Source organism: Palaemon carinicauda, chromosome 3, assembly GCF_036898095.1.
Source record: "Palaemon carinicauda isolate YSFRI2023 chromosome 3, ASM3689809v2, whole genome shotgun sequence".
Lineage (NCBI taxonomy): Eukaryota > Metazoa > Arthropoda > Malacostraca > Decapoda > Palaemonidae > Palaemon > Palaemon carinicauda.
In genome coordinates this window covers 117,195,505-117,221,410 of record NC_090727.1, presented here as the reverse complement: position 1 = coordinate 117,221,410, position 25,906 = coordinate 117,195,505, and the positions used below count along the sequence as shown (strand labels likewise).

General features: G+C 45.9%; 1 protein-coding gene across 1 annotated transcript in view; it reads left to right on the top strand.

Moving 5' to 3' along the window:
- LOC137638421 (branched-chain alpha-ketoacid dehydrogenase kinase-like) overlaps nt 1-25,906 on the top strand; it is a 323,487-nt gene that overhangs the window by 135,830 nt on the left and 161,751 nt on the right. The window contains exon 3 of the mRNA XM_068370483.1: nt 25,885-25,906. This exon is cut by the window's right edge and continues 89 nt beyond it. Coding sequence (XP_068226584.1) covers nt 25,885-25,906 — 22 coding nt within the window. The remainder of the gene's footprint in view (nt 1-25,884) is intronic.

Below are 25,906 nucleotides of genomic sequence, written 5' to 3'. Positions count from 1 at the left end.
AAGTTAGCAAGGAGAGGAGCTTTTAGCACTTGTTGGAGAATTAGTAATGTTACTCCTCTATGTAAATAAGTTTGTGGTAGCTCAAGTCCCACTGATTACCGCCCAATTTCCATAACTCCTATATTATCTAAAGTTTTTGAACGTCTTCTGGCAAAATGTCTTAATAGGTTTGCTGAAGGTAATCATCTACTTCCTAGCTTGCAATTTGGTTTTCGTAAAGGCCTTGGAGCATGTGATGCCCTTCTTACAATCTCCAATGCTGTACAGAAATCCCTTGATTGTGGTCAGGAAGTTCGTATGATTGGCCTTGATTTTAGTGCTGCCTTTGACCGTGTTAATCATGAGGCCCTAGTTTTCAAACTCAAACTGTTGGGAGTGGGTGGGTCGTTTCTTAGTATTATTATTGATTTTTTAAGTAATGGATCTCAAAGAGTTGTTGTTGATGGGCACCATAGTGAGTATAGGAATGTGATATCTGGTGTTCCACAGGGTAGTGTTCTTGGCCCATTACTTTTCATATTATATACACATGACATGTGGTTTGGCCTAGAAAACAAGCTTGTTGCATATGCAGATGATGCTACTCTCTTTGCATCAATTCCATCCCCTGAATGTAGATCTGGAGTTGTTGAATCCCTTAATAGAGATTTAGCTAATATTAGTGCATGTTGCAAATTATGGGGTATGAAGTTGAATCCTAACAAAACTCAAAGTATGATTGTAAGTAGGTCAAGGACGGTGGCTCCTTAACATCCGGATCTCAGTATTGATAATGTTCCTTTAAATTGGATGACTTTTGAAATTTTAGGTGTGATTCTCGACAGCAAATTTACTTTTGAGAAACACATTAGGTCTGTGTCTTCTTCAATTGCATAAAAAATTGGCTTATTGAGAAAGTCTTTTAAGATTTTCGGTGATCAATCTATTCTGAAGAAGTGTTTTAATTCTTTCATTCGACTTTGTTTTGAGTATTGTTCTCCTGTCTGGTGTTCAGCTGCTGATTCTCATCTTAATTTGTTGGACAGAATCTTACGGTCTATTAAATTTCTAATTCCTGATCTAGATATTAATCTCTGGCACTGTCGTTCAATTAGTTCATTATGCATGTTGCATAAGATTTTTCATAACTCTGACCATCCTTTACATTCAGATCTCCCTGGACAATTTTATCCTGTTCGTAATACTAGGCAGGCAGTTAATTCTAATAGCCAGGCCTTCTCCATCATGAGGCTCAATACTACACAGTATTCTAGAATTTTTATTCCAGCTGTTACCAAGTTGTGGAATGATCTTCCTTATCGGGTAGTTGAATTAGTAGAACTTCAAAAGTTCAACGTTGGAGCAAATGTTTTTAAGTTGACCAGGCTGACATGAGTCTTTTTATAGTTTATATATGACATATCTGTTTTTGACGTTGTTAATAGTATACAGTATAGGATATATCTGTTTTGACGCTGTTACTGTTTTTAGAATGATATATTGTTAATTTATTCTCATCATTTATTTATTTCCTTATTTCCTTTCCTCACTGGGCTATTTTTCCCTGTTGGAGCCCTTGGGCTCATAGCATCTTGCTTTTCCAACTAGGGTTGTAGCTTGGCTATTAATAATAATAATGATAATAATTTTCTTCTCTTTAGCGGTAATGTATGTTTGACTAGGCATCTTTTTCCAAAACAGACCGGTTTCATCACAGTCGAAAACCTGCTGCTCTACGTATCCTTCCTCCTCCCCGATCTTTTCGAACATTTACAAAATCATTAGCAGCCTTGGTGTCCGAACTTGAAGCCTCTCCTTGCCGAACAACTGAATGAATCCCGGTCCGTTTCCTAAATTTCTCGAACCAACCTCGAGACGCCTTGAATTCCTCCGTCGTAGGATCGGTTGAACTCTCCCCCGCGTCACCCCCAGAGCCCGCCGCCTTCAAGTCACAATAGATAGCGCTGGCCTTCTCACAAATGATCGTTTCAGTGATCGTGTCGCCAACAGTCTCCTTGTCCTCTATCCAAATCAACAAAAGGTGTTCCATCTCTTCTAGAGTAGGGCTACGACGTTTAGAAATAATGGTGATCCCCTTCGATGGTTTGACTGCTTTAATGGCTGCCTCCTTTTTTATGATCGTCGAAATCGTAGACATATTCCGGCCATATTGTTTAGCCAGATCGCTAACATGCACATCTCGCTCATGTTTTTCTATTTCTTGTTTTAGTTCTAATGAAAGCATTGACTTCTTCCTTTTCTCACCACTACTACTTCCTGAAACAAAACTAAGCTTTTTAGGACCCATGATTATACGTAAAACCAAAAAACAACATGTGAAAAAGCACTGTTAATAACGGAACGAATAGAGAACAACCACACGATGCGCACGAGATGAGAGGACTGATCAAGGCAACGCTCGATTGCGTCCCTCCGATGTGCTGCCGTCTACCGGCGTAAACAAGAAACTACGATCGACGCTTTGAGAAAATTCTACACGTATGATCTACGTCGTATGTTGGAACAAGACTTCGGGTGTCGAGACGCAAATTTGATCGAATTTTACTTCGTATGTTGGAAAATTCGTATTTAAAGACAATCATATGTAGATGTTCCACTCTACGCCTACTAATAACATGCTGCATGATAGGGCAAGGATATCACCTCCTAAGGCCTTGCTTACCTCTATTAAACCTTTGTCCCCCATTACAAAGGATAATACTAACCTCTCGGGCTATATCTTTGCCTGATTTGATGGAAGTTTCACATAAAACTGAGTTGTCAGGGGCACCTGTATTGGAGAAAACACCAAAACCTGATAAATCATCACCCCTTAATTAGAAAAGAGACTTCCATGTCTCTTGCCCCCTTCCATTAAGAACACTAAAGTCGTGACATCAAATAGATATGATGTTTTGTCTGTTGATATTTCAGATCAACAAGAAAACTACTTGAATCAATAAAAAAATTAAATTTGAGGTTCACCATCCTCCTCAAGAATTAGGTTAAAAGAACATTGAAAAGGGCAAATTTAAAACCTAACTTTTAAATATGTAACTTCCCAGGTATTTACATATATATAGCTTAATCCCGCGTTTCGTCGCGCGCACAGCAGAAATTCAAATTTCGCGGCAATCACTGCCAAGTGAGTAGGTGGTCATACCTGAGCGCCCTCTCAGTAGTTAACTGGAACCATTCCCAACATTCCTCAGAAATTCCCTGCCATTGATCGAGTCAACACGTCGGAAATTCGTTTCGTTGTGGGTTTGCTTTGTCTACAAATTTGGTGAAGTACCCATTGTTTATTGTTTATGGCTTTCGCTAACTGCCTTTCGACTATCGAAGATATTGGATTTTCTTTTTTAAATATTAAACTTAGCCGGTGAATATATATATAGCTTACGTCTCCGATTTACCTCGGCAATTAACACAAATAGTATGAGGATCGATGGAAGCTTTAGGAAGACGTTTATTACAGTCTTTCGCACATTTACGATAGACAGAAGAAGGGTCAGCCATTGTGAAAATTTCAAAGAAAGTCCAAAAAGAAAGCCAAGTTCAGCAACAATAATCAAAAAAGGGATTCAAGAGTTTTATCGAAGATAACCAACACAGCGAAAGCAATAAAACCATGAACAAGTACTTCACCAATCGGTAGAAACTTGAGGTTAAGCACGAGCGGAACCAATGCTGTCACTACCATCGACAGAGAAGAACTGAACTTGTGGAGAAGTATATGCGGTATCTGGCCGATAGTCGGCGCTGGTGGGCACACCCAGCAACCTTCATGGCGATCGCTCGCGAGTTTTTGGAATCTGTCGACCGTCGGAGACGTAAGCTATATATATATTCACCGGGTAAGTATATTCAAAAATTTATTTTAAATTGAAAATATTTTTCACACGAATAAGATAGTTTTTTGTTGGTCCAACTTGGACAGTTTAATTTTACTTGATTTTCAAGATGGCGCCTCTGTTGTTAAAATTTGTGTATAGGGCTAGACCGGCTTCCAAGCTGCTCTTGATTCCCACACAGTATGTATTTATATGCAGAGGGCATGTGTGTTTTTGTTTCTTGTCTATGTTCGTAAGATTGAAATGGACAGGGGCAAGGAATTTTTTCCCCCTACTTTATTAACTAACGAACAACTCTTAAAGATATAATGGAAAGAAAAACATTATGACGTCACAATCGTGACGTAAACTCTTAGCAGGGCGAGATCTGAATGCCTTGAAGGAAATCAGTCCGCCATCGCTACGACGTCACAAATCTTGTGACGTAATCTACGTAGTATGACTTGCAAATATGTAAATTCTTGTCTTTTTCTTGCAAGAAATGTAAAAATACTAACTAAGCATAAGTATTTTAATTTTTATTATGTAGGGAAATATATTATTTTTAAGTACTGTATATATTTGTCCTATTAGTATAATTCCTTTTTTGGGATCAGGCCATGTCGTCCTGTTGGAAGGTTCCTTTAAGTAGCTTCCTTGTGTATATTTGACTACAGTGATATTCCCAGAGAATTTACCTTAAGGTCTCCAGAATTCTAACTCCTGGCGCAAATATCCCTACTTTTCTTTTTAGGGATATTGCATAATATCAGAGGACTTATTCTTGACACACCACATAGCTATCTTCACCCCGAATAGCGTTTCCGCTTCGAGGGGGAAAAGTTGCAAGAAAAAACAAAAGGTACCGCTCCTCCGTTACTGTTTTGAGTAGCTAGATGACATCATCATCGCCGCCATCTTTATTCCTTTACTCGTAGCGCTATTGTTCGGTGATTTTCCTGGTGTTCTTTCGCTATTTTGGAATTTTTGGATTTATCATGCAATCTCCAGCCTCTTCTGCATCTGGAAAGTTGAGTATTTGATCTTTACATTGTATAAATGTAAGCTCTTGCCCTTTTATGAAATGAATTAAGGTTAAATTAACATTTGCAAGAGCTGTTGCCTGAGCCGGAGGCGTCATGGGCGCTGTCGTTCGTAACGCATGAGTCATTTAGTTAGCCAGAACGACTTTCCCGGTATAAGAACATTAAATAATGTTAGCTATTTAGCCTTCATTGCTAGGAATTCTTTATATTATGCCGATAGTATTCATTTTAGTTTCGGCGATTTAGGTAACCGAATCTTGTTTACGCTAGGCTTCCTAGCCTAGGCTTTTCAGTTTTAGTACTTTCATGTATGATATAATAGACTTTCCTAGTACTACAAATTTAATGAAGCTTTAGGCAAAATTTATACATGTAAGATATATTGATTGCATAATATTTTCCTCTTTCAAGATAGTATACGAGAGAGTTTTGGTGATTTAGGTTATCGATTCTCATTGATACTAGACTACTAGCCTAGTGGCTTTAGTATACTTTCATACATGTTCCCCGGTTACCCTCGTGTATCGTTTTATTGATTCAGGCGGAGATAGATATATTCCTAGAATTACTATAAAGCGATACCTGTCTCCTGTGGAGATTTTAGGGTAATCCCTCCTCCCTCTGAGTTTAGCCTAGGCTTTAACCCTAGTTAGTCGTGCCTCGAGTTGTAATTCAGGCAGGACTAGGCTAGGGTTTTCTGTCCCTTCCCTGTAACCGCAAAGGCAGGTTTTTGGGTTTTGGCCAGAACCTCAGAGTAATTAGTCTGGTGCCGATAGCTGGCTGGCAGGGTGAATATCATTCCCCTACTGGGCTAAGCTGCTGGCATAGGAGGCTAAACCTCCCTAGACTGCACCTGAAGGCTTTATATGATATTGGTACCTTCTCCCTGTGGTCTAGCTGACTAGTCCTGTGCCGGCAGACCCTAGGCTGAGGAATAGACATTCTTCTGCCGCCTAGGTGACTTCGGCACTGGAACTCTGTTCCTCTCTTGTTTAGGGGTGGTGGAGAGAGCGCTGCTAGCCCCTCTACTGTATTAGCCGACTCTAGGCTGGAGAATAGAATTCTCCTGCCGCCTGGGATGGCTTCAATACTGGAACAGAGTTTCTCTAAGGTGTGGTAGTTGCCGGCCCCTTCTATACCCCATAGGACCCTCGCCCCTCCCCACTCTGTCTTTTAGTGATGGCCTAGCCATCACAAACCTTTGGCCGCCGTCCTACAATCGCGCCGAATGCCGGCAGGTTGTGGGGCTGGCTCGGACTTCTGTCGGTAGTGACATAGTCACTCAGCTCTCCCTTACTGATGCAATGCTCCGGGATAGCTGGGCCGGCTGCCGGCAGAAGATCCCTTTTGCTGTAGAGTGTTCATCAGTCCTCTCTTGGACTACCATTCACAAACCTGTGGCTGGCAGAGACCGGCAATAGCTGTGGATAGATGGAAACCTGAATATACATTCTCCCCTTCCATTTGAACCCTCATTCTGGAAGAAGGCAGTAAGGCAGAGCTCTTACACTATCCTTCATTCCATGCTTTCTCTCTCTCTATTGGCTAGTGCCGCCGGGTTCTAACCTAACGGTAGCTGCCGGCCACTACCCTAGCCAGCAATGTGCTGGTTAGACCTGTGCGTCGGCAGCCCAAGAGCCACCGGCACATTTGAATTGGCAGGCAAAGTGCCGGCCGAATTCAGATTGCATACAATGACTAGCAGGTCGCTGGCTGGCCTAGTAGGCCGACAGCCGGCGGGCTGCTGGCCGCTGTCTATATAACTAGATCGCCGGCTGGCCTAGTGGGCCGGCCAGCACCACAGTCGACAGTAAACCAACTGAACTGTGCCCTGGTGCTAGTCTTGCTGGCAACATGCCGGCTAGAACTACAGTATATGACTATACAGTAGCCAGTATATTTGCAATATAGTTCATACTGCAAACAGAAAACTACAGTATATATTATACGGTAGCCTAAATTTTCCAACATACTCTGTGTAGCCATGCACAGCCTATTGTTGAGACCATACAATATGAAGAAAGGAAGTTCTTTCTACAGACTGATAAATGGTCAATGATAATGATCCTCAATCTTAAACCTTTGGTTTTAATTTTAAGGGAGATCACAGCAGGAAACACACGTATGTGTCTTTTCTATTTCATTTCTAGCTAATCTATCCTAAGCTATATGCAAAACAAAAACATTAATTATAATATTAGTATAGTTTGTCCAGTGAGACAAACCACTGTATACTCATTTTATTTTCCCCTCTTTACAGGAGGACCACCCTAAGTGCAGCAGCCTCTTCTGCAATGTGAGGAGCAAGAGCTTCTGCGGCCATGAGGTGTGCAGGGAGTACTCCCGCTGTTCCATCACCAAGGGACCTCTGAAGTATTGGGACCCCCAGGTATGTAATGTTTGCAAAGCCTTGGTTACTGAGGCTTTTGATGACCCCAATTCAGCGTAGTCAAGGGATGCAGCAAGGGAAAAGCTGCGTAGATGGGTCCGTGGCTTCCAAAAGAACGCCACGGGGCCTTACCTTCCGATCAAAAGGTTGCGGGCCTATCTTTTTCCTAAAGCATCTAAGGATGCTGTCATACCACAGCTTCGCCCAGACATCCCTTGCGTCCAGCTATCCGTGGAGTCGGATGTATCGGACGCGATGAAAGACATCCAGCTAGACGACAGGATGTCAGAGGTGTCAGAAGACACCAAGAAGGACCTTGCAGGAGGTCAAGAAGAGGAGTCTACTTTGGCTCCTGATAACGAGGAGGAGGAAGCCGAGTTTGCTTCTGTTTCGTCGGTTCTTGCCCCAGAACCAGTACCCTCAACATCTTCTGCTCCTACACCTGAGGACATAGGTAAGACTCTGTCTTCCATCATGTCTATGATGAAGAACATGCAGAAGCAGAATGATTGAAAGGAAGCTGCATTGAGGTTGGAAATACGCCAACTTGCAGCATCCCGTGGGTCTCATGAGAGGCTTAACATGAAGGAACTTCCTTCATGTTCTGATGTGAACCCGTGGAGGTATGCGGAGTACATGCCCCTGACAAACGGGAAGATCTATATCTCTGAAAAGCTGGGGTCAGTCCCCACCGAGGATGTGGAGTTTTGGCCCAGCTTTGAATCTTATCCAGACTGCTTCGTCCGTCTGAAGGCGGAACCAGCGTCGAAGGAAGAGACAGAGCCAAAAGAGGTCATAGTTTTTGACCATTCCAAAGCTCAGGTTCTGTTGGCTAGTACCCTGAAGGAGAGGGGCTTCATTAATTCCAAAGTGCCAGCCCTAAGTAAGAAACACCCTTCCTTTCTTGCTTCATCTACTCAGGAAAAGGATACAAGGCCATATTAAAGGCAATAGAAGCAGGGAAATCTTGCCCTACACTCGAGGAGTGTAGACCCTTATCCCTGGCTTTGCCTCTGGACCAGAAGGACTGGAAGGAAGTACATCTTATCTTCTCAGTCGGGAAGTTGGAGGCAGATATTGCCGGATGCCAGTTCGGCGAGAACCTCCCTAAGTTGTCAGAGTTTCTCTTGCGCAGGGAGCAAGAGACTAAAGAAAGGCTTGCCGCTTCTATGTCCCTCCAGACTACCTTGGAGACAATTGCAAGCGATCCTAAGAACCCGGATATGTTTATGGTTGTGGCTAAAACACATTTAGCCACAACCATAAACAGTGAGACACGAACCCAGGGAGCTAATATCTTCCAATATCTGGGGAAAAAACCTCTTCCTGAGTGAAGTGGTCAAGGAGGTAGTCGACAAGGTTGCCACGGAGAATAGGAACCTTCTCCAAAAGTGGGGCTTGTCACTAAAAAGGAAGACTTCCCTGGATGAGGGTCCCCAACTAAAAAGGAAGACAAAGAGGCCAAGGTTGTCCTCTCACCCCGCCAGACAACAACAACAGAAGCAACAACAACTTCCCATGACCGCGGTGCCCCAGGTGGTGGCACAACCTCAATCCACCTACCAGTTGGTACCCCAGCAGGTGGTGACACAGTCACCAGCCTTTACCCAGCCTTTGAGAGACACACCACTACCTTTTGGCCAAAAGGTAGAGGAACATTTAGAGGTTCCTCTAGACGTCCCTCAAGAGGAAGAGGAAATAGAGGAGGACGCGGTCAAGGAGGCAAGTCCTCCGGTCAACAGCAGAAATGAGATGCTTCCGGTAGGAGGAAGACTATACTCATTTCGGGATCGTTGAACCTTCGATCCCTGGGCCCACAGCCTGATCAAGAACAGACTAGGTTGGAGTTAGAACACAGATCCACCGTCATTCCCTCAATTCTTCCAACACTCCACTCCCGTTCCCCCTCAAAATGAAAACGCTATTCGGGGTGAAGATTGCCATGTGTCGTATCAAGATATACGTCCCCTGATATTATGCGATATCCTTAAGAGAAATTTTAAGGATATTCGCCCCAGGAGTTAGAATTCTGGAGACCTAAAGGTCAATTCTCTGGGAATATCACTGTAGCCAAATATCCCTTAGAAAACTACCAATAGGAACCTTCCATCAGGACAACATGGATATCTCTCCCAAAAAATAGATTTGTTCCGTAACCGAAATACAAACCACGCTATTTACAAAGGGTATTACTTTTAGCGTAGCTGAAATGGCTAGCCATTAGAATTTAACAAGGGTGTATTACCCCCGCGCTAATTAGCTGGGGGGGGGGGGTAGGGGAGTGGTAGCTAGCTACCCCTCCTCCCCCTCACACACAGGTGAATACCCACTTTCACTTTTGGCTCGGACTGTGACAGACGTCTCTGTCTTGGTCCTCGCTTGGCAGCCATTGTTTGTTTGTTTGTTTTGTCTTTACTTAATCGCTTACTTTTCTTTTACTCAATATATATGTAAACATGTTTTCATGTTTGTATATATATTTGAGTATAGAAATAAGTAAGTTTCCTTTTCAGATGTGTGTGTGTAGTGTACGATATCTACGTGGAGGCCTCGGCAGTTAGGCCACCACGGCGTTTTTTTATGGGTGGCGATCGAGTTTGACTTATGTCTTTCTCTCTCTCTCTCTCTTGAGGTCGTTCACCCTTTTACTACGTGTTACTACGCCCTTGTAGCCTAGCTTCCTTTCCGTGTGGGGGGTTGCTACGCCGTACGTTTGTCTCAATTAGTTATGAATCTAATTGTAGTTGTTTTTTGTTTTTCAGCTTGTAGAACGATTCCTTTCGGGGTTTTCGTTCTTTCTTTAGTGTTCATTTATTTTTAAATTACATAATTACATAGTTACATAATTATAATTGTTATAATCCTGTTTTGGTTACAGCTCTAATTCCGCGAGTGTAAGTGGTTGTGAGGGCACGTGCCTGTTGTGTAATTCTTGTTCCTTTCCCTCGGGATTCCTCTAAGGAGCCTTCCCGGGGGAATGAATGTGTACTAATATTATTTGTTTTATTTTTTTACAGTTACCGATCTAGTTCGTTTCTGTAATATAGCAACGGTGTGAGCTGTCTGGATGAGTCCTGGGGATTCGGCTGTTGCTGCCTCCCCCCTTGTATTTTCGTCAGGGGCGTGTCTCCTTCTACTGGTAGTACTCCCGTGACGACGGACAGCTCTCCAGTTCATTTTAGAACACTCAGGAGGCTTGCCTCCTTGGGCGGATAACTTTCCTTCCGAGGGAAGTTTTTCCTGTCCAGGCTTGAGTTTTTCCCCTTTTGGGGGGTTCTTCTCTTGCCTTTTTTTCGTGCGACTATGCTCTTGGTGCTGAGCGGTCGCACCTGCAGTTTCACTCAAGGGGCTGGGCAACTGCAGGAGATCCTCTTCGGAGGATTGCTCCTTTTAGGTCACTGGCTGACCAGTCTCTTCCACGAAGTGTTTCTCTTTCGTTCGCGAGAGAGTACACTCATAGAGACTCCTCTTCGGAGGTTTCTTCTGTTGCTGTTGCTGTTGGCCTCCCTCGCCGTAAGGCCCACCGTCCGCCTCGTCGTAAGGGCCTCTCATCTCCCTATAAGGGTGCTTGAGGCGCCTTTTTGGATCTCCGTTTGCAGCCTAAAACTCCTTTTTCTCGATCTTCCGCCTTGGTGCAGATGGACAGCAGTCTGATCTCGTCTTCCGACGGGCAACGGTCTTCCCGACGGACAACGGTCTTCCCGACGGACATCAGTCTCCCGGCGGACAACGATCCCTTCGGGGCAAAGGGTTGCCCCCACGGGGGTTCTTCCCTTGCGTGTCAGGGTTTCCCTGCGCGCCCTTCTGCTCATCAGCGCTCTCCTGTTCGTCAGCGCTTCAAGATGATCTTCCCTGCGGTTCCTGTTGGTTCCTGTTACGCGCCCTGTGCGCCCACGTTCGCCCTCGCGATCTAGAACTTCGGTTCAGGTCGGGGTCAAGGACTCTTCTTTTTTGCGCAGGCTTCCACGCGTAGCCTTCTGCTCGTCAGCGATCATCAGCTCGCCAGCGATCATCAGCTCGCCAGCGATCATCAGCTCGCCAGCGATCATCAGCTCGCCAGCGATCATCAGCCCGCCAGCGATCATCAGCTTGCCAGCGATCTCCGGATCGCCCACGTGTGTTACAGCCGGCACGCCAACGTTCTCCAACACTTCTGAAGGAACATGGTTCGCCAGCTACTAGCTCACCTGCGCATGCTGATCGCCATCGCGCGACCCTCAACTGCGGATGCTGATCGCCATCGCGCGACCCTCAACTGCGGATGCTGATCGCCATCGCGCGACCCTCACCTGCGGATGCTGATCGCCATCGCGCGACCCTCAACTGCGGATGCTGATCGCCATCGCGCGACCCTCACCTGCGGATGCTGATCGCCATCGCGCGACCCTCAACTGCGGATGCTGATCGCCATCGCGCGACCCTCACCTGCGGATGCTGATCGCCATCACGCGACCTTCAACTGCGGATGCTGATCGCCATCTCGCGACCCTCAACTGCGGATGCTGATCGCCATCGCGCGACCGCACACCTGCGGATGCTGATCACCATCGCTCAACCCTGCGCATGCTGATCACCATCGCGCGACCCTCAACTGCGTATGCTGTTCGCCATCACGCGATCGCCCACCTGCAGATGCTGTTCGCCATCGCGCGACCGCCAACCTGCGCATGCTGATCGCCATCGCGCGACCCTGGCATGCTGATCACCATCACGCGACCCTGCGCATACTGATCACCATCGCGCGACCCGGCGCATGCTGATCACTGCTCGCGATCGCTCACCTTCGCATACTGCTCGCCAACGCACGAATCGCTCACCTACGCATACTGCTCGACCATCGCGTCGGCATAACACAACGCGCCATCGCCAACCTGCGCGTTAGCGCTCACCAGCTCACCACCGATCGCTTGTTGATCCATATCGCCAGCGGTCCTCCTCGCCCACGCGGCAGCGCGTTTCCTCGCCATCGCGCTAACGCTTGCGTTCGCCGCCTCGGACTCGCTCTCATCCACCTGCCCACCCTCACGACCGCTCGCCTGCGCGCCCGCGCGACCGCTCGCCCGTGCAACCGCGCGACCGCTCGCCCGTGCAGCCGCGCGACCGCTCGCCCGTGCAGCCGCGCGACCGCTCGCCCGTGCAGCCGCGCGACCGCTCGCCCGTGCAGCCGCGCGACCGCTCGCCCGTGCAGCCGCGCGACCGCTCGCCCGTGCAGCCGCGCGACCGCTCGCCCGTGCAGCCGCGCGACCGCTCGCCCGTGCAGCCGCGCGACCGCTCGCCCGTGCAGCCGCGCGACCGCTCGCCCGTGCAGCCGCGCGACCGCTCGCCCGTGCAGCCGCGCGACCGCTCGCCCGTGCAGCCGCGCGACCGCTCGCCCGTGCAGCCGCGCGACCGCTCGCCCGTGCAGCCGCGCGACCGCTCGCCCGTGCAGCCGCGCGACCGCTCGCCCGTGCAGCCGCGCGACCGCTCGCCCGTGCAGCCGCGCGACCGCTCGCCGGTGCAGCCGCGCGACCGCTCGCCGGTGCAGCCGCGCGCCCACACGCCCACGTGCCTGCACGTCTACGCTCATGCTCTCCAATGTTCGCCCACGCGCGAACCAACGGTTTTTTCCATCGCGCAGACGGATGGTGTTCCGTCGCGCGAACCTACAGTGTTTCTTCGCACAAATGTCGGCTTATTTCTTGCAGTATCCATTGCTCGTCTATGGGTTATCGCTCGCCGACCACCAGGAATTCCCGTCGCGCGAGCTCCAGGGCAATTGCGACCACGATTCCCAATGGGGTTTTCGCAGCATGACCAGCCTGGCGAGTTCTTCTGGATCGTATTTACAGAACACTGCCTCACCCCGTAAACACAGAGCATGGCACTTGCAAGAATAGGAGAAACTTAAGGGAGATCTGAGCAACACTCCTCTATTCCTGAACCTGGGTTAGCCCTTCCCCGTCATTCCCTGGAAGGATTTTTGGCGGGGGGGCTTTCCGTTCGAGATTTCTCCATCGGACAAGGGGTGACTGCTTACCTCCTTCTCTGGGAGCTCACCAGGTTCTTTCCCTCCTCGGTTACGGCCCGAGGTTTGGTTCAAGGAAGCTACAGGAAGATCAAGGGTACTTTCCTCCTCTCGAGCTCAGGCACCTTGGCCTTTCATCGTTAAGTATCTAACTTGCGGACAAGCTCGATGTTGTACCATCTGGACGCGCTGACTGAGGGCTTCCTTCGGGTGTCTCATCTGTGGAGGTCGACGACCTCAGACACCCTTCCATCCTTGAGAAGAGTTTGTTTGTGCCCAAGGACAGAGACTTAGACAGCTGCTGTGCGGAGTAAATCGACTTCCGGTTTCACTCCTCCAAGGCGCTTTCTTCCAGACTCTGCAGGGCTCCAGCGCCCTTTTCTTTCAACTACGTCGGCCTAAGTTATCGGCTACGATAACTGGGACAAGGTGTCCAATTGCAGTTTCCTCCTGTCAGGAACAGATGGCACGGGAGACTCCCCCGGGGGGGCATAGTCCTAAAAGGAGTTCACGAACTCTAGGATTGCAGGTTTTTCGCTGGGAGGATGCTTAAGGTTACTCATCCGAATAACAGCTTCCCGATGCCCATTCCCGCACAATCTCTGTGAGTAGCCAAGGATATCGCGCCTGCCGTCTCTGTCAGCGAATTCAGTGTCTCTGAACCTCTATGCCATAGTGTCAGCAGAGTTGCCCGGTTGGGCAGAATGATCCATACCTTAGGCGAAGGTCTTCCTTAGGATCATCGACGGCTTCACCCCCGGCCCCCTTAGTCGATCCTTTCTTGTAAGGAAGGATCTGAGAGGGGATTTCCATAGTCGACCTCTCAGCCCTGATCAAGTTTGTCGAACAAACTTCGGTCAGCGTAGACCAGCAGAATCGATCAGACTGGTAACGAGGCGACAGGACTCCTTAAACCCTGGATCGGAAGGACGGGTACTTTCAGTTTCCATTCCATCCATCTTCCAGGGTGCTCGTCGAATTCAGCCTAGACTGCAAGTATTCCTGCTTATGATGCAGTGTGGCTATCCCGCCATGGCATAGCAGGTTTGTTTCCCCAGAGAACTCTCCCTGCCTTCCTCTTGGCCGCTCAGGTGCAGGCTTCCGCCTCCTCTGCTGTTTGGAGGGCTGGTCAACTCCGGTAGGCTCGGGTTTCGACCTTCTTCAGCGCCGGGACAAGCTTCCGGATGCTTACCATGAGTGTGGGCTCATGGTATTTTGCTTGGAGCCTTCTCTTCCTCTGCCTCAACATCTGGAGTATCTGGCCATGATATTGAGTCAACCGCCTTACCACATTGGAAACCCCGCTTCTCGTCCGTCCAGCGAGGTTAAGCAACGTCGGTACTTGGATGGGTGACCACCTGGGGACGCCAGATTCTGTTACCACATCCTCCGAGCCTTCCTTTCGGTTGACTGTGGCAAGACTGAGGAGAGTCGCAGTACCTGTTCTCAGTCAAGCAGAGCTTTCAGCCCTACCTTGGAACGTTTCCTAGTTCTTTCCTCATTGACCCGTCTATAGTCCGAACGGTCGCCTCAGGATAAGTTCCATGTGGGGCGATCCAAGTTCCGGTGGCTTCAGGCAATGTTTAACCGGACTCCCTGGCCCTATGGGACCAGCGGAACTATTAGACCTGCAATGGGTGTTGACCTATGGAGCCTCTTGATGGTAGTGGATATTCTCGTCCTTTCCCCACATTCTTGATGCGGTTCTCGGACTCGTCAAAGGAAGGGGGGGGGGCATGTTCCGGTCCAGGCCTATGGTCAAGACCTGAAGGATACCTCTCCATCATTCAGGCAGGCTTAGGGGCCTTAGTCTGGCCCCTCTTCAGATCCTACAGCTCCTGCCGAGTCGCCCCGTTGCGCGTCGACTTCATTCTAACCAGCAGGGGACGCATTTTCACACCTTCACATCTTGCAGTAGAGATACCGGGATGATTGAGATTCTCTCAATACCACCATCGGCTCTCTCATTCCAGGCAGGGGAATGTTTCTCTGGGGGTCTTTGACCTTGGGTAACCAGCAAGTGCTGGTCTGGGGGACCTGATCGCGACAGCTTGGAACCTCAAGCTTCCGCTAGTCTTCCTCACAGTCTCAGACCCCGAGACTCTGGCAAGATGCATTCCGGTGATGGTGGGACAACTTCGACGCCTGCGTCTTCCCTCCTTTTTGTCTGTGGACAATGGGTCTCAACAAGACCAGGTTGTCTGTCAACCTTTCAATGGGAGAGCTCCACTGGGACTATGCGCAGAACGGTTTCTGGACCCTCTGCTTCCCCTGACGGAACTCCCGGGAGAGCTTCTCCCACGGCGCAGACTACTCAAGCAACCACACTGCGACATCTCTCCCGAACCGGGGCGTCGCTTCGGCTTCATGCCTGGAGACACTACGCTTCCTCCTCTAGAAGAGACAACCCGCTACAGGCGCGGTACGGAGGTCGCGTCATCTGCGATAGTCATCCACAGGGGTCTCCCAGGCAAAGTGAAGAGTCTAAGGTGGTTGGTGCCGTGGGAGATATACCTCTTCCCTTGAGGCCTCTTCTCCAGCAATAACGGTCTTATTGCCTTTCGGCGGGAGGAAACTCCTTTCCCCTCTCGGCAATGAAGCCTGTCGCTCAGCCTTTCCCTGACCTTCAGGCTTAAAGGAATAACTTTTTCCTGCCTGCTGGATCTATCCTCGCTCATGCGAAGCTACGATCGTCCCTGCCCTAGTCGGAGGAAGACCTCCAACTTGGAGCATGGCTCGGACTTTTAGTCCTTTAAGAGATCTTCTCAAGACCCTTTTACGACAGGCCTCGGATTGTATTCCGCCTTGGGTCTTCTGCTCACTCTGGCCACGGCCAGTGTGTAAGCAATCTTCTTGGTCTCTTACTACTCCCCCCTTTCTAAGGAAGAGGGGAAGGCAACATTCAGGCTCGCTCCTGAGTTGTTGGCTAGACTCGGAATCTGAGGGTCCCGGCCCTTCGGTCGATTCATTCAAGATTTCGAGTCTCCATTCTGTGTCTGATGTCCCAAGACCTTCTCTTTCTTGCCAGTAAGGAATCGAGAGGTTAGCGCAGGGAACAGCTGCAGTTTGTCCTCAGTTGCAGCCGATTTGGGAACACAAGGAGGACATGGGGGGAGAGTCACCAGTATACCTCTTCAGCCCGGACTCAAGGACATTCATCTCGACCTGTCTTCAGACCCTCCCCCGTCACGTCGCCCTACAGCACGATGTTGAATACATCGCAACGTCCCTCGCCTTCGAGTAATACTACTCTGTGACGCAGGTGCTACAAGCTGGAGTCTGGAAGCGTCTGATGACCTTCGCAGCCCGCTTCCTGCAGGGCGTGACCCACAGGAGTCTCGATACGTTTTCTATCGCTCTTTGGTGGCTACACAACAATGGGAGAGCTCCACTGGGACTATGCGCAGAACGGTTTCTGGACCCTCTGCTTCCCCTGACGGAACTCCCGGGAGAGCTTCTCCCACGGCGCAGACTACTCAAGCAACCACACTGCGACATCTCTCCCGAACCGGGGCGTCGCTTCGGCTTCATGCCTGGAGACACTACGCTTCCTCCTCTAGAAGAGACAACCCGCTACAGTCGCGGTACGGAGGTCGCGTCATCTGCGATAGTCATCCACAGGGGTCTCCCAGGCAAAGTGAAGAGTCTAAGGTGGTTGGTGCCGTGGGAGATATACCTCTTCCCTTGAGGCCTCTTCTCCAGCAATAACGGTCTTTCTTATTGCCTTTCGGCGGGAGGAAACTCCTTTCCGCTCTCGGCAATGAAGCCTGTCGCTCAGCCTTTCCCTGACCTTCAGGCTTAAAGGAATAACTTTTTCCTGCCTGCTGGATCTATCCTCGCTCATGCGAAGCTACGATCGTCCCTGCCCTAGTCGGAGGAAGACCTCCAACTTGGAGCATGGCTCGGACTTTTAGTCCTTTAAGAGATCTTCTCAAGACCCTTTTACGACAGGCCTCGGATTGTATTCCGCCTTGGGTCTTCTGCTCACTCTGGCCACGGCCAGTGTGTAAGCAATCTTCTTGGTCTCTTACTACTCCCCCCTTTCTAAGGAAGAGGGGAAGGCAACATTCAGGCTCGCTCCTGAGTTGTTGGCTAGACTCGGAATCTGAGGGTCCCGGCCCTTCGGTCGATTCATTCAAGATTTCGAGTCTCCATTCTGTGTCTGATGTCCCAAGACCTTCTCTTTCTTGCCAGTAAGGAATCGAGAGGTTAGCGCAGGGAACAGCTGCAGTTTGTCCTCAGTTGCAGCCGATTTGGGAACACAAGGAGGACATGGGGGGAGAGTCACCAGTATACCTCTTCAGCCCGGACTCAAGGACATTCATCTCGACCTGTCTTCAGACCCTCCCCCGTCACGTCGCCCTACAGCACGATGTTGAATACATCGCAACGTCCCTCGCCTTCGAGTAATACTACTCTGTGACGCAGGTGCTACAAGCTGGAGTCTGGAAGCGTCTGATGACCTTCGCAGCCCGCTTCCTGCAGGGCGTGACCCACAGGAGTCTCGATACGTTTTCTATCGCTCTGTGGTGGCTACACAACAGCTGGTCTAACCTCAGGCTCCTTTTTGGACAGGTAGCAGAAGGTTGAGGGCATTGTTATCAGGTTTTAGTCTGCATGAACGAAAGAAGTATGTCTGGCCCTTACTTCTTTCTTCATCATCCCCTCTACGGGGAAGCAGCATCCTGGTCTCTGCATAGCTGACCTCGAACCTCTGCAGGTAAACCATGCTTCCTTGTGTTCCGAGTATTGAGTCAATACTGTCGCGTCCCCCATACCCTGACGAGGTGGTATTGGGAACGTCCTAACCCAGAGTTCCTTCTGGAACTCCAGGTCAACTGCCTAGGACGGGTCACACTTCTTCCTTCACACACAAGCTTACGTAGGCCACATGGTTCCTTGCGGAGCAAGGAACTTGTGAGGTGCAGGGACTCCTTTTCTCGAGTGCGACTCACTCGGATTCTGAGTCCCCGGTTAAAGCCAAAGCCAGTATGGCTGGGGACTTTCCACCCTTCCTAAGGGATAAGTCACCCTTTGTAAATAGCGTGGTTTGTATTTCGGTTACGGAACAAATGACAAATTCGAAGATAATTTGTATTTTTCCTAACCATACAAACCTTAGCTATTTACACATATTTGCCCGCCAGCCCTGTCCCCCAAGACAAGTCCTACCTCTAAGTGAAAGTGAGTATTCACCTGTGTGTGAGGGGAAGGAGGGGTAGCTAGCTACCACTCCCCTACCCCCCCCCCCCCCCCGCTAACTAGCGCGGGGGTAATACACCCTCGTTAAATTCTAATGGCTCGCCATTTCAGCTACGCTAAAAGTAATACCCTTTGTAAATAGCTAAGGTTTGTATGGTTAGGAAAAATACAAATTATCTTCGAATTTGTCATTTTTCGCTTCGCTTCAAAATTCGTTATGTAAGATAATGGAGAAGATGGTCCATGCAAGACTACAGGTACTGTGGTACATGAAGAACAAAGGTGTTTTATCACATATTCAGTGTGGATTTAGAAAAATGCACTCAACAACTGATATGTTGGTACAACTTGAGTCCTTTATTTGTGAAGCCTTTGCTTCCAAACGGCTCCATATAACAGTTTTTTTTTTTTACCATGAAAAGGCATATGATACTGCTTGGAGATACTGTACTGTATGGTATTCTTAAAACCATTTATAATATAGGTTCATTCAATCACTAATTTCATAGATTTTTTCAAGTTAAAGCAGATTAAACCCTGTTAGGGATGAAATGTCAGGAAGAAGGAGTTCCCCAGGTAGTGCGCTAAGTGTAACCATATTTGCATTAGCCATTAATGAGATATCCTCTGTCATATCCCAAGATATTTTCTCAACGCTCTATGTAGATGATCTCTCCATATCATTTGCTGGAACTAGAATGTCAGTGGTTGAGAGAAAATAAGTAAAGCTAGATTTTTAGGATTGATACAGTATGTGATTGTAGACTTACATGGGTTCCTCACTTAAAAGCTAAATGTCTTGATGTTCTGAATCTTTTAAAAGTTTTGTCACATACACCCAGGGTATCAGACCACAAAACTATTTTAGAATAATACAAGACCTTAATTTTTAAAAGATATAGTCATGGGTGTGAAATATTCTCCTCAACCACCCCAAGCCGATTGAAGACAGTAGATTCCATACACCATGCTGGTATCAGATAGTCCACAGGAGTCTTTGGAACTTAGTCTGTCCCAAGCCTTCTTGTTGATGCTGGAGAATTACCTTTATTATTATTATTATTATTATTATTATTATTATTATCATTGTTATTATTGTTATTATTATTATTACTACTTGCTAAGCTACAACCCTACTTGGAAAAGCCGGATGCCATAAGCCCAGGGGCTCCAACAAGGAAAATAGCCCAGTGAGGAAAGGAAACAAGGAAAAATAAAATATTTTAAGAACAGTAACCTTGAAATAAATATCTCCTATATAAACTATAAAAACTTTAACAAAACAAGAGGAAGAGAAATAAGATAGGATAGTGTGCCCAAGTGTACCCTCAAGCAAGATAACTCTAACCTCAGACAGTGGAAGACCATGGTACAGAGGCTATGGCACTACCCAAGATTAGAGAACAATTGTTTGATTTTGCAGTGTCGTCGTCCTACAAGAGCAGCTTACCATAGAGGAAAGTGGCCACTGAACTGTTACTGTGCAGTAACCCCTTGGGTGAAGAAGAATTGTTTGGTAATCTCAGTGTTGTCTGGTGTATGAGGACAGAGGAGAATATGTAAAGAATAGGCCAGACTATTCGGTGTATTCGTAGGCATAGGGAAAATGAACCGTAACCAGCGAAAAAGATCCAATGAAGTACTGTTTGACCAATCAAAGGACCCCGATAACTCTCTAGCGGTAGTATCTCAATGGGTGGCTGGTGCCCTGGACAACCTACTAGACTTCTATTGTTCGGTATTGGTTTAGGTTGCAATGACTTCATAATTCTTTAGCCTGTCTGGCTGCAAACCTTGTAAGGTATTGTAGATATTTTGAGTTAACCCAAAATCTCCTCAACCTTACCAACCCCTCCATGGAAGTTACCAGAGATATCTTTTTGTATATATTTTATTGGTACAGTATAGGAAAAAACATCACTGACTTAGAAGCCAGGTCTCTTTTTATAGAAATGTTTAAGAACATTGGGGATCAACTTTTATGTCCACTGATGGCTCCAAATCTGATGTGGGCATTAGATTTGGAGTATATTTTTTGTGGTTTTAATTGTAGAGGTGCACTTCTAGTATATTTCATATTTACTGCTGAACTATATGGCTTACTAACTGCTATTAAGAGAATATCGTTGGAAGAGGAGGGCAATTTTACCATCTTTAGTGATGCAAGAATTGTTCTACAAGCTTTAGAAGTTTTTAATTCCAGTAACCCTTTAGTTTTAAGATTTTAGAGTGGCATTTAATTTTGGACTGAGAGGCATAATATTTTGATTTTGCCAGGTTCTGGCACACACAGGTGTGACTGGAAATGAGAAGGCAGATATACTGGCAAAGAATGCTGCAGCCGAGATGCTACCAAGAAGCTATTTAATTTTCTGTGAGGATTTTTCATCTAGCATCAAGAATTTTATTTATAATAATTGGCAACAGCATTGGAATGGTTTAGTTGATAATAAGATGAGAGAAATAACGAAAGTTATATCTCCTTGGAGGTATAACATAATGCCCCGAAAGTGGAAGACTACTCTTTGTCGTCTTCGGATCAGTTACACTCGGTTGACACAAGTTTCTACTAACTAGCCAACTCCAACCATATTGCAATGATGGTTTGGTACCCTTGACAGTGAGGCATTTGTTGACTGAATGCCCCACTTTTAGTACCTTAGAAAATAGATATCTGTTTGAGGCTCGAGGTGAGGATGACAGGTTCATCCTTGCCAAGATTCTTGGACATGATGGATGTATCGTACCATGCTAGCGGTGTTTTTAGATTTAGTTCAGAAGTAGATCTGAAAGCTATTTAACTTTTTTAAGGACATCTTTACTTTTGTTGTTTGAAGTTAAATTTATTTTCTTTAATTACAGTATAATAAATGATATTGGTTTCAATAACCTTAGATGTCAAGATGCTAGAAAACCAATTAATCAATCTTCTTCACCTCCCTTGGGTTATAACAGTTGGAACCCCAGAGAGCTGGACGGACGTTGATGCAGATAAAATGCCACTCGTAGCTAGTAGCATTTCTATTTCTGTTAGAAGAGACGTGTTAATTCCACCATCCTTTCATAAGGGCAAGGATGGATATGTACAGGTAAACCCATTGATTTAATTTTGCCTTGCTTGACAGACTCATTTTAAAAGATAGAGATTTCCTTTTACAATACAACAGCTTTGGTGTCCTGGGCTGCAAACGTAATGGTATTTTTAACCCTGGTTCGGCAGATGCCCAGGATAGTATGCTCCGGAGTTTACCCAGCCAGTTTCGTTATATACTGTAGACTTGCTCTCATGATAAAGGATCAAGTTTTTTATTCATGTAGGAACAAATCAAATTTTTTAAGTACAGGCGTAATTTGTATTTTTCCTAACTATGTAAACCTGAGTCCTTTAACTTCCCACCTTCACCTTCCTCCTAAGGCCCGAATGCTATGAAAGTGATTGTTCACCAGCAGAAGGGGCAGGTGAACAGTTCAAAATGTCTCCGAATTCAAACAAATTTTCGGAACTCGACCAGCCGAGTCGACCCGAACCAGTCCGAACAGCATCTCCCACCAACTTCACGGCTTCAGTTTGAGACCGCCTTCCATCGAAGGAAGACTCGTGCGTTCCCTTGTGCTTTAGATTGTGCTAATCTGAATTTTTTGTTTTTTGTTTATTACCTCTGAGCATTCATAATGGGTCCAAAGAAAGCCAGGAGTGAACAGAAAGATAAAGAGGAGGACAGTGAGAATGACAATTGAACTAAAAAATGAAATAATTGCCAAATTTTGAAATGGCGTTCGTGTTTCAGTTCTCGATGTGCAGTGTGGCATTCCAAAATCAACGATTTCAACTTTCCTCAAGAACAAAGAAGTGATAAAGGGAACTAATGTTGCTAAAGGTGTGACTTTGATAATGAAGCAAAGGTTGCAGGTAATGGAGGAAATGGAAAAGCTGCTACTAATATTCATTAAGGAAAAGAAGTTATCCGGTAATAGCATTAGGGAAGCTTTTATTTGTGATAAAGCCTTACAAATTTACAGTGAACCAGAAAAGAAAATGCCTGGTACAAGTGCCGAAAGTGAAACATTTACGTTCAAAGCCAGCAGAGCTTGGTTAGAAAAATTAAAAAACAGAACTGGCATACATCGTGTAACAAGACATGGCGAGGCAGCAAGTTCGAACAAAGTTGGAGCTGAAAGCTTCGTTAAGAAGTTTAATATTTGTATCAAGGAAGAACAGTTTCTTCCTCATCAGGTTTTCAATTGTGACGAGACTGGGTTATTGTGGAAAAAAATGACGGACAGTACGTACTTTACAAAGGAGGAAAAATCACTGCCCGGTCACAAGCCTATGAAAGAGAGGCTCACTATTTTGTTGTTTGTAATTGCTAGCAGTGACTGTAAAATAAAACCTTTGCTCGTCTATTCAGATATCCCCCGTGTCTTTAAAAAGAACATAATGAAAAGTAAATAGCCTGTTATGTGGCGGGCAAACGCGAAGGCATGGGTGACCAGACTGTTTTTCAATGAGTGGGTGCACGAAGTCTTTGCCACCTAAGTGATGGAATATCTAACGGCAAAAAATTGGTCAATAAAATGGCTGTTAATTATGGACAATGCTCCTGTTCACCCCCAAGGTTTAGAGGATGGATTAGTTGATGAATTCAGTTTCATCAAAGTTAAATTCCTGCCGCCGAATACAACGAATTTTAAAAAACTACACCAAAGCTCTTTTCCAAAAGTTTTTTGAAGTGACATGACACACAGCTAACACTTCGAAAATTTTGGAAAGAACACTTCGTATCTTGAGCTTTGTGAATCTCATTGACAGTGCATTGAGTGCTTTAATGTACCGTACATTAAATTCAGTGTGAAGAAAACTCGTTGTCAGAATGTGTACCGAAGAGAGATTTTGAGGGGTTTCAGTCTGAATCAGGTTCTCCAGTCGAAGAAAGTGCTGTCATTGATGAGATTTTGACCATGGGAAAACTTTGGGACTTGCAGGTAAAAAAGAGGGCATTGATGAGCTTGTGGAAGGACACTCTACAGAGTTAACAACCAAAGAGTTGTTGCATCTGCATTAATAGCAGCAGAAGGATATGGTAGAAGACCTTTCACCAGAAGAGGATGAAGGAAGGGAGGAGGTTCCGAGTGTCTTAATCAATGAAATGTGTAGAAAATAGCGTGAACTGCAGTTTTTTGTTGAGAAATATCACCTTCATACAGTTGTGGAATATTTTTAATGAGTGTGTAATGTCCCACTGCAGGAGAATAGTACAACGAAGAAAAAATGATGGATAGGTCTTTAATCAAAGAAAAACGACAAGCAACTGCAGAGATTGAGTCACAAGAGCAAAAGAGGCAGAGAAGGAAAAAACTCCTGAAGGCATGTTACCCACTGCTTTCATGGAAGGTAAGCAAATGATACAAAAAGAGTTTAAATTTATTTTATCATGTATTTAGTTTTAGTATTCAGTTTTAATAGTTAATATACTGTACATGTTTTTACATATTACAGTAGTACAATATTTAGTTTTAGAATGTGAACATTTATCTTGCTCCCTCTTTTGTTTTGTTCAAATGCTAGCAGTGCTTGGGAATGAATTAATTTAGTTAATTTACATTATCTCTTATGGGAAAAATTGTTTCGGTTTTCGAACAAATCGGTTTTCGACTACAATTCCTGAACGAATTATGGTCGAGAACCGAGGTATTACAATACCGACTATTACCGTCACCTCGTTCTAAGATTTTAACTGCCAAGTTCCAGCTGCGCTGAATTAGTTCTCATATTAAATGATGCAGGTTTGTATAGTTTTGCAAAATACCAATTACTTTAAAATTTGTGAATTTTTTGAGCGTTACCTCACCATATTTGCGCTCTCTCATTAGCAAGCTAGTATGCACTAGCATGCTACTACTGTACATGCCTGTGTAAGCCTAAGGGCAACTCATCTGTTTGCAATCACTTGCTCCTAAGAGAGTGCCAGCTTACCTGCTTCCAATCACAGACACCTAAGGGAGTGTCAACTCTCCTGCTCCAGATCATGTGCTCTTACGGGAGAACCGCTCGACCTGCTCGTGATTGCATGCTCTAAGAACCACATGATTGGAAACCACACAATCAAATACCAAATAATTGGAATTTATGCTCATTGTTTAGTTGATTGTCACTTTTTAGTCATCATGAAATTATTAAACTTTCTTTTTTCATCAGTACCATCCGAGCGCTAACAGCAAAGATCTTTCAACACCTGAGATCTTGCATCAGTTCCTGGATTGCCCAATCAAAGACAGGAGAGCTTTTCCTGTACTAAGGTTTTTGGAGAAAAAAGTCACAAAATTTCAAGTATTTTGTATTTTTTCATCGGAGGCCAGATTTTCCAACTTGTTCGCTCGATAGGGTTTAAAAAGGGATTTCCTGGGTCCTATCTTAGCGCTCATAACATGTACAAGCACAATTGTCAGCATGGATTCAGTCTGTTCTAGGTAAGGCATTTGCATGACAGTAAACGCATCACAGGATACCACATACTTCCATTCACTACTCAGAACCAGTTCATTTACTGAAGGAGCTAATGCTTGCTCTCCCCTTCTTCTTTGTATGAAATCATCCCATTCCCTGTTTAGGATGGCCAACATTGTCTTGGGGGACTCTTTGAGGATGTAGAGAGAATCATCAACCTTATGACACCTAACATTAAGAGAGCTTTAAGATTTAGTCTATGATTATCAGGTTTGTTAGTTAGTTGAGGCTCCTTCTACTTTGACAGTAAGGCAAATTTCCCCATGAACAGCGCCTCAACAATCGCTTCAGTAATTCCTGTAATGCTATCAGTCTACAACCTGCATTCTCTTCACCTTCAGGTGCTGTCTGGAACAGGAATACAGTATGTCTTACCCAGGTAGCGGTGGGACGATCCATTCTGTATTGTAAGAATTCCTCACCCCTGGAGAATCTAAAGCCCCTGTCTACTTCGAAGAAAACTCCTGCCTTTTAGCTGACTTCCATCTACAATGTGCCATTTTTTGTATACCCTTTACAAGTAAAAACCCTCTTGGGAAGAAATTATGGTAAAGATGTTTGCAAGATTCTCTCAGGGAAGAGAACTGTCTGAGCAAACATACTCGGTCAACAGGGACTTGGTGTAAGAATCAGATGTGATCCTACATCATGACAGAGCAGAAATGCTTTTCTTCCAGTAGTCACCAATGTGTGACTTGCTTAACATTTCAGCTAAAATAGTAACTTTGTTTTCCCCAGTTAAATGTAATCTGATCATTGATGCTCTGACTCAAAACTAGCAAATCATTATTCAGTATCTACCATGCTTGTGAGAAAGGTGTTGATATAAGTGATGGGTTTTTGACTGAACCATTTTATGGAAATTATTTTCAGAAGTTTTTAACTAATGTTTTATTGATCATTAATAAGCAATTTTATTTTTTCAGAGAAGTGCACAGTATCTCCAGA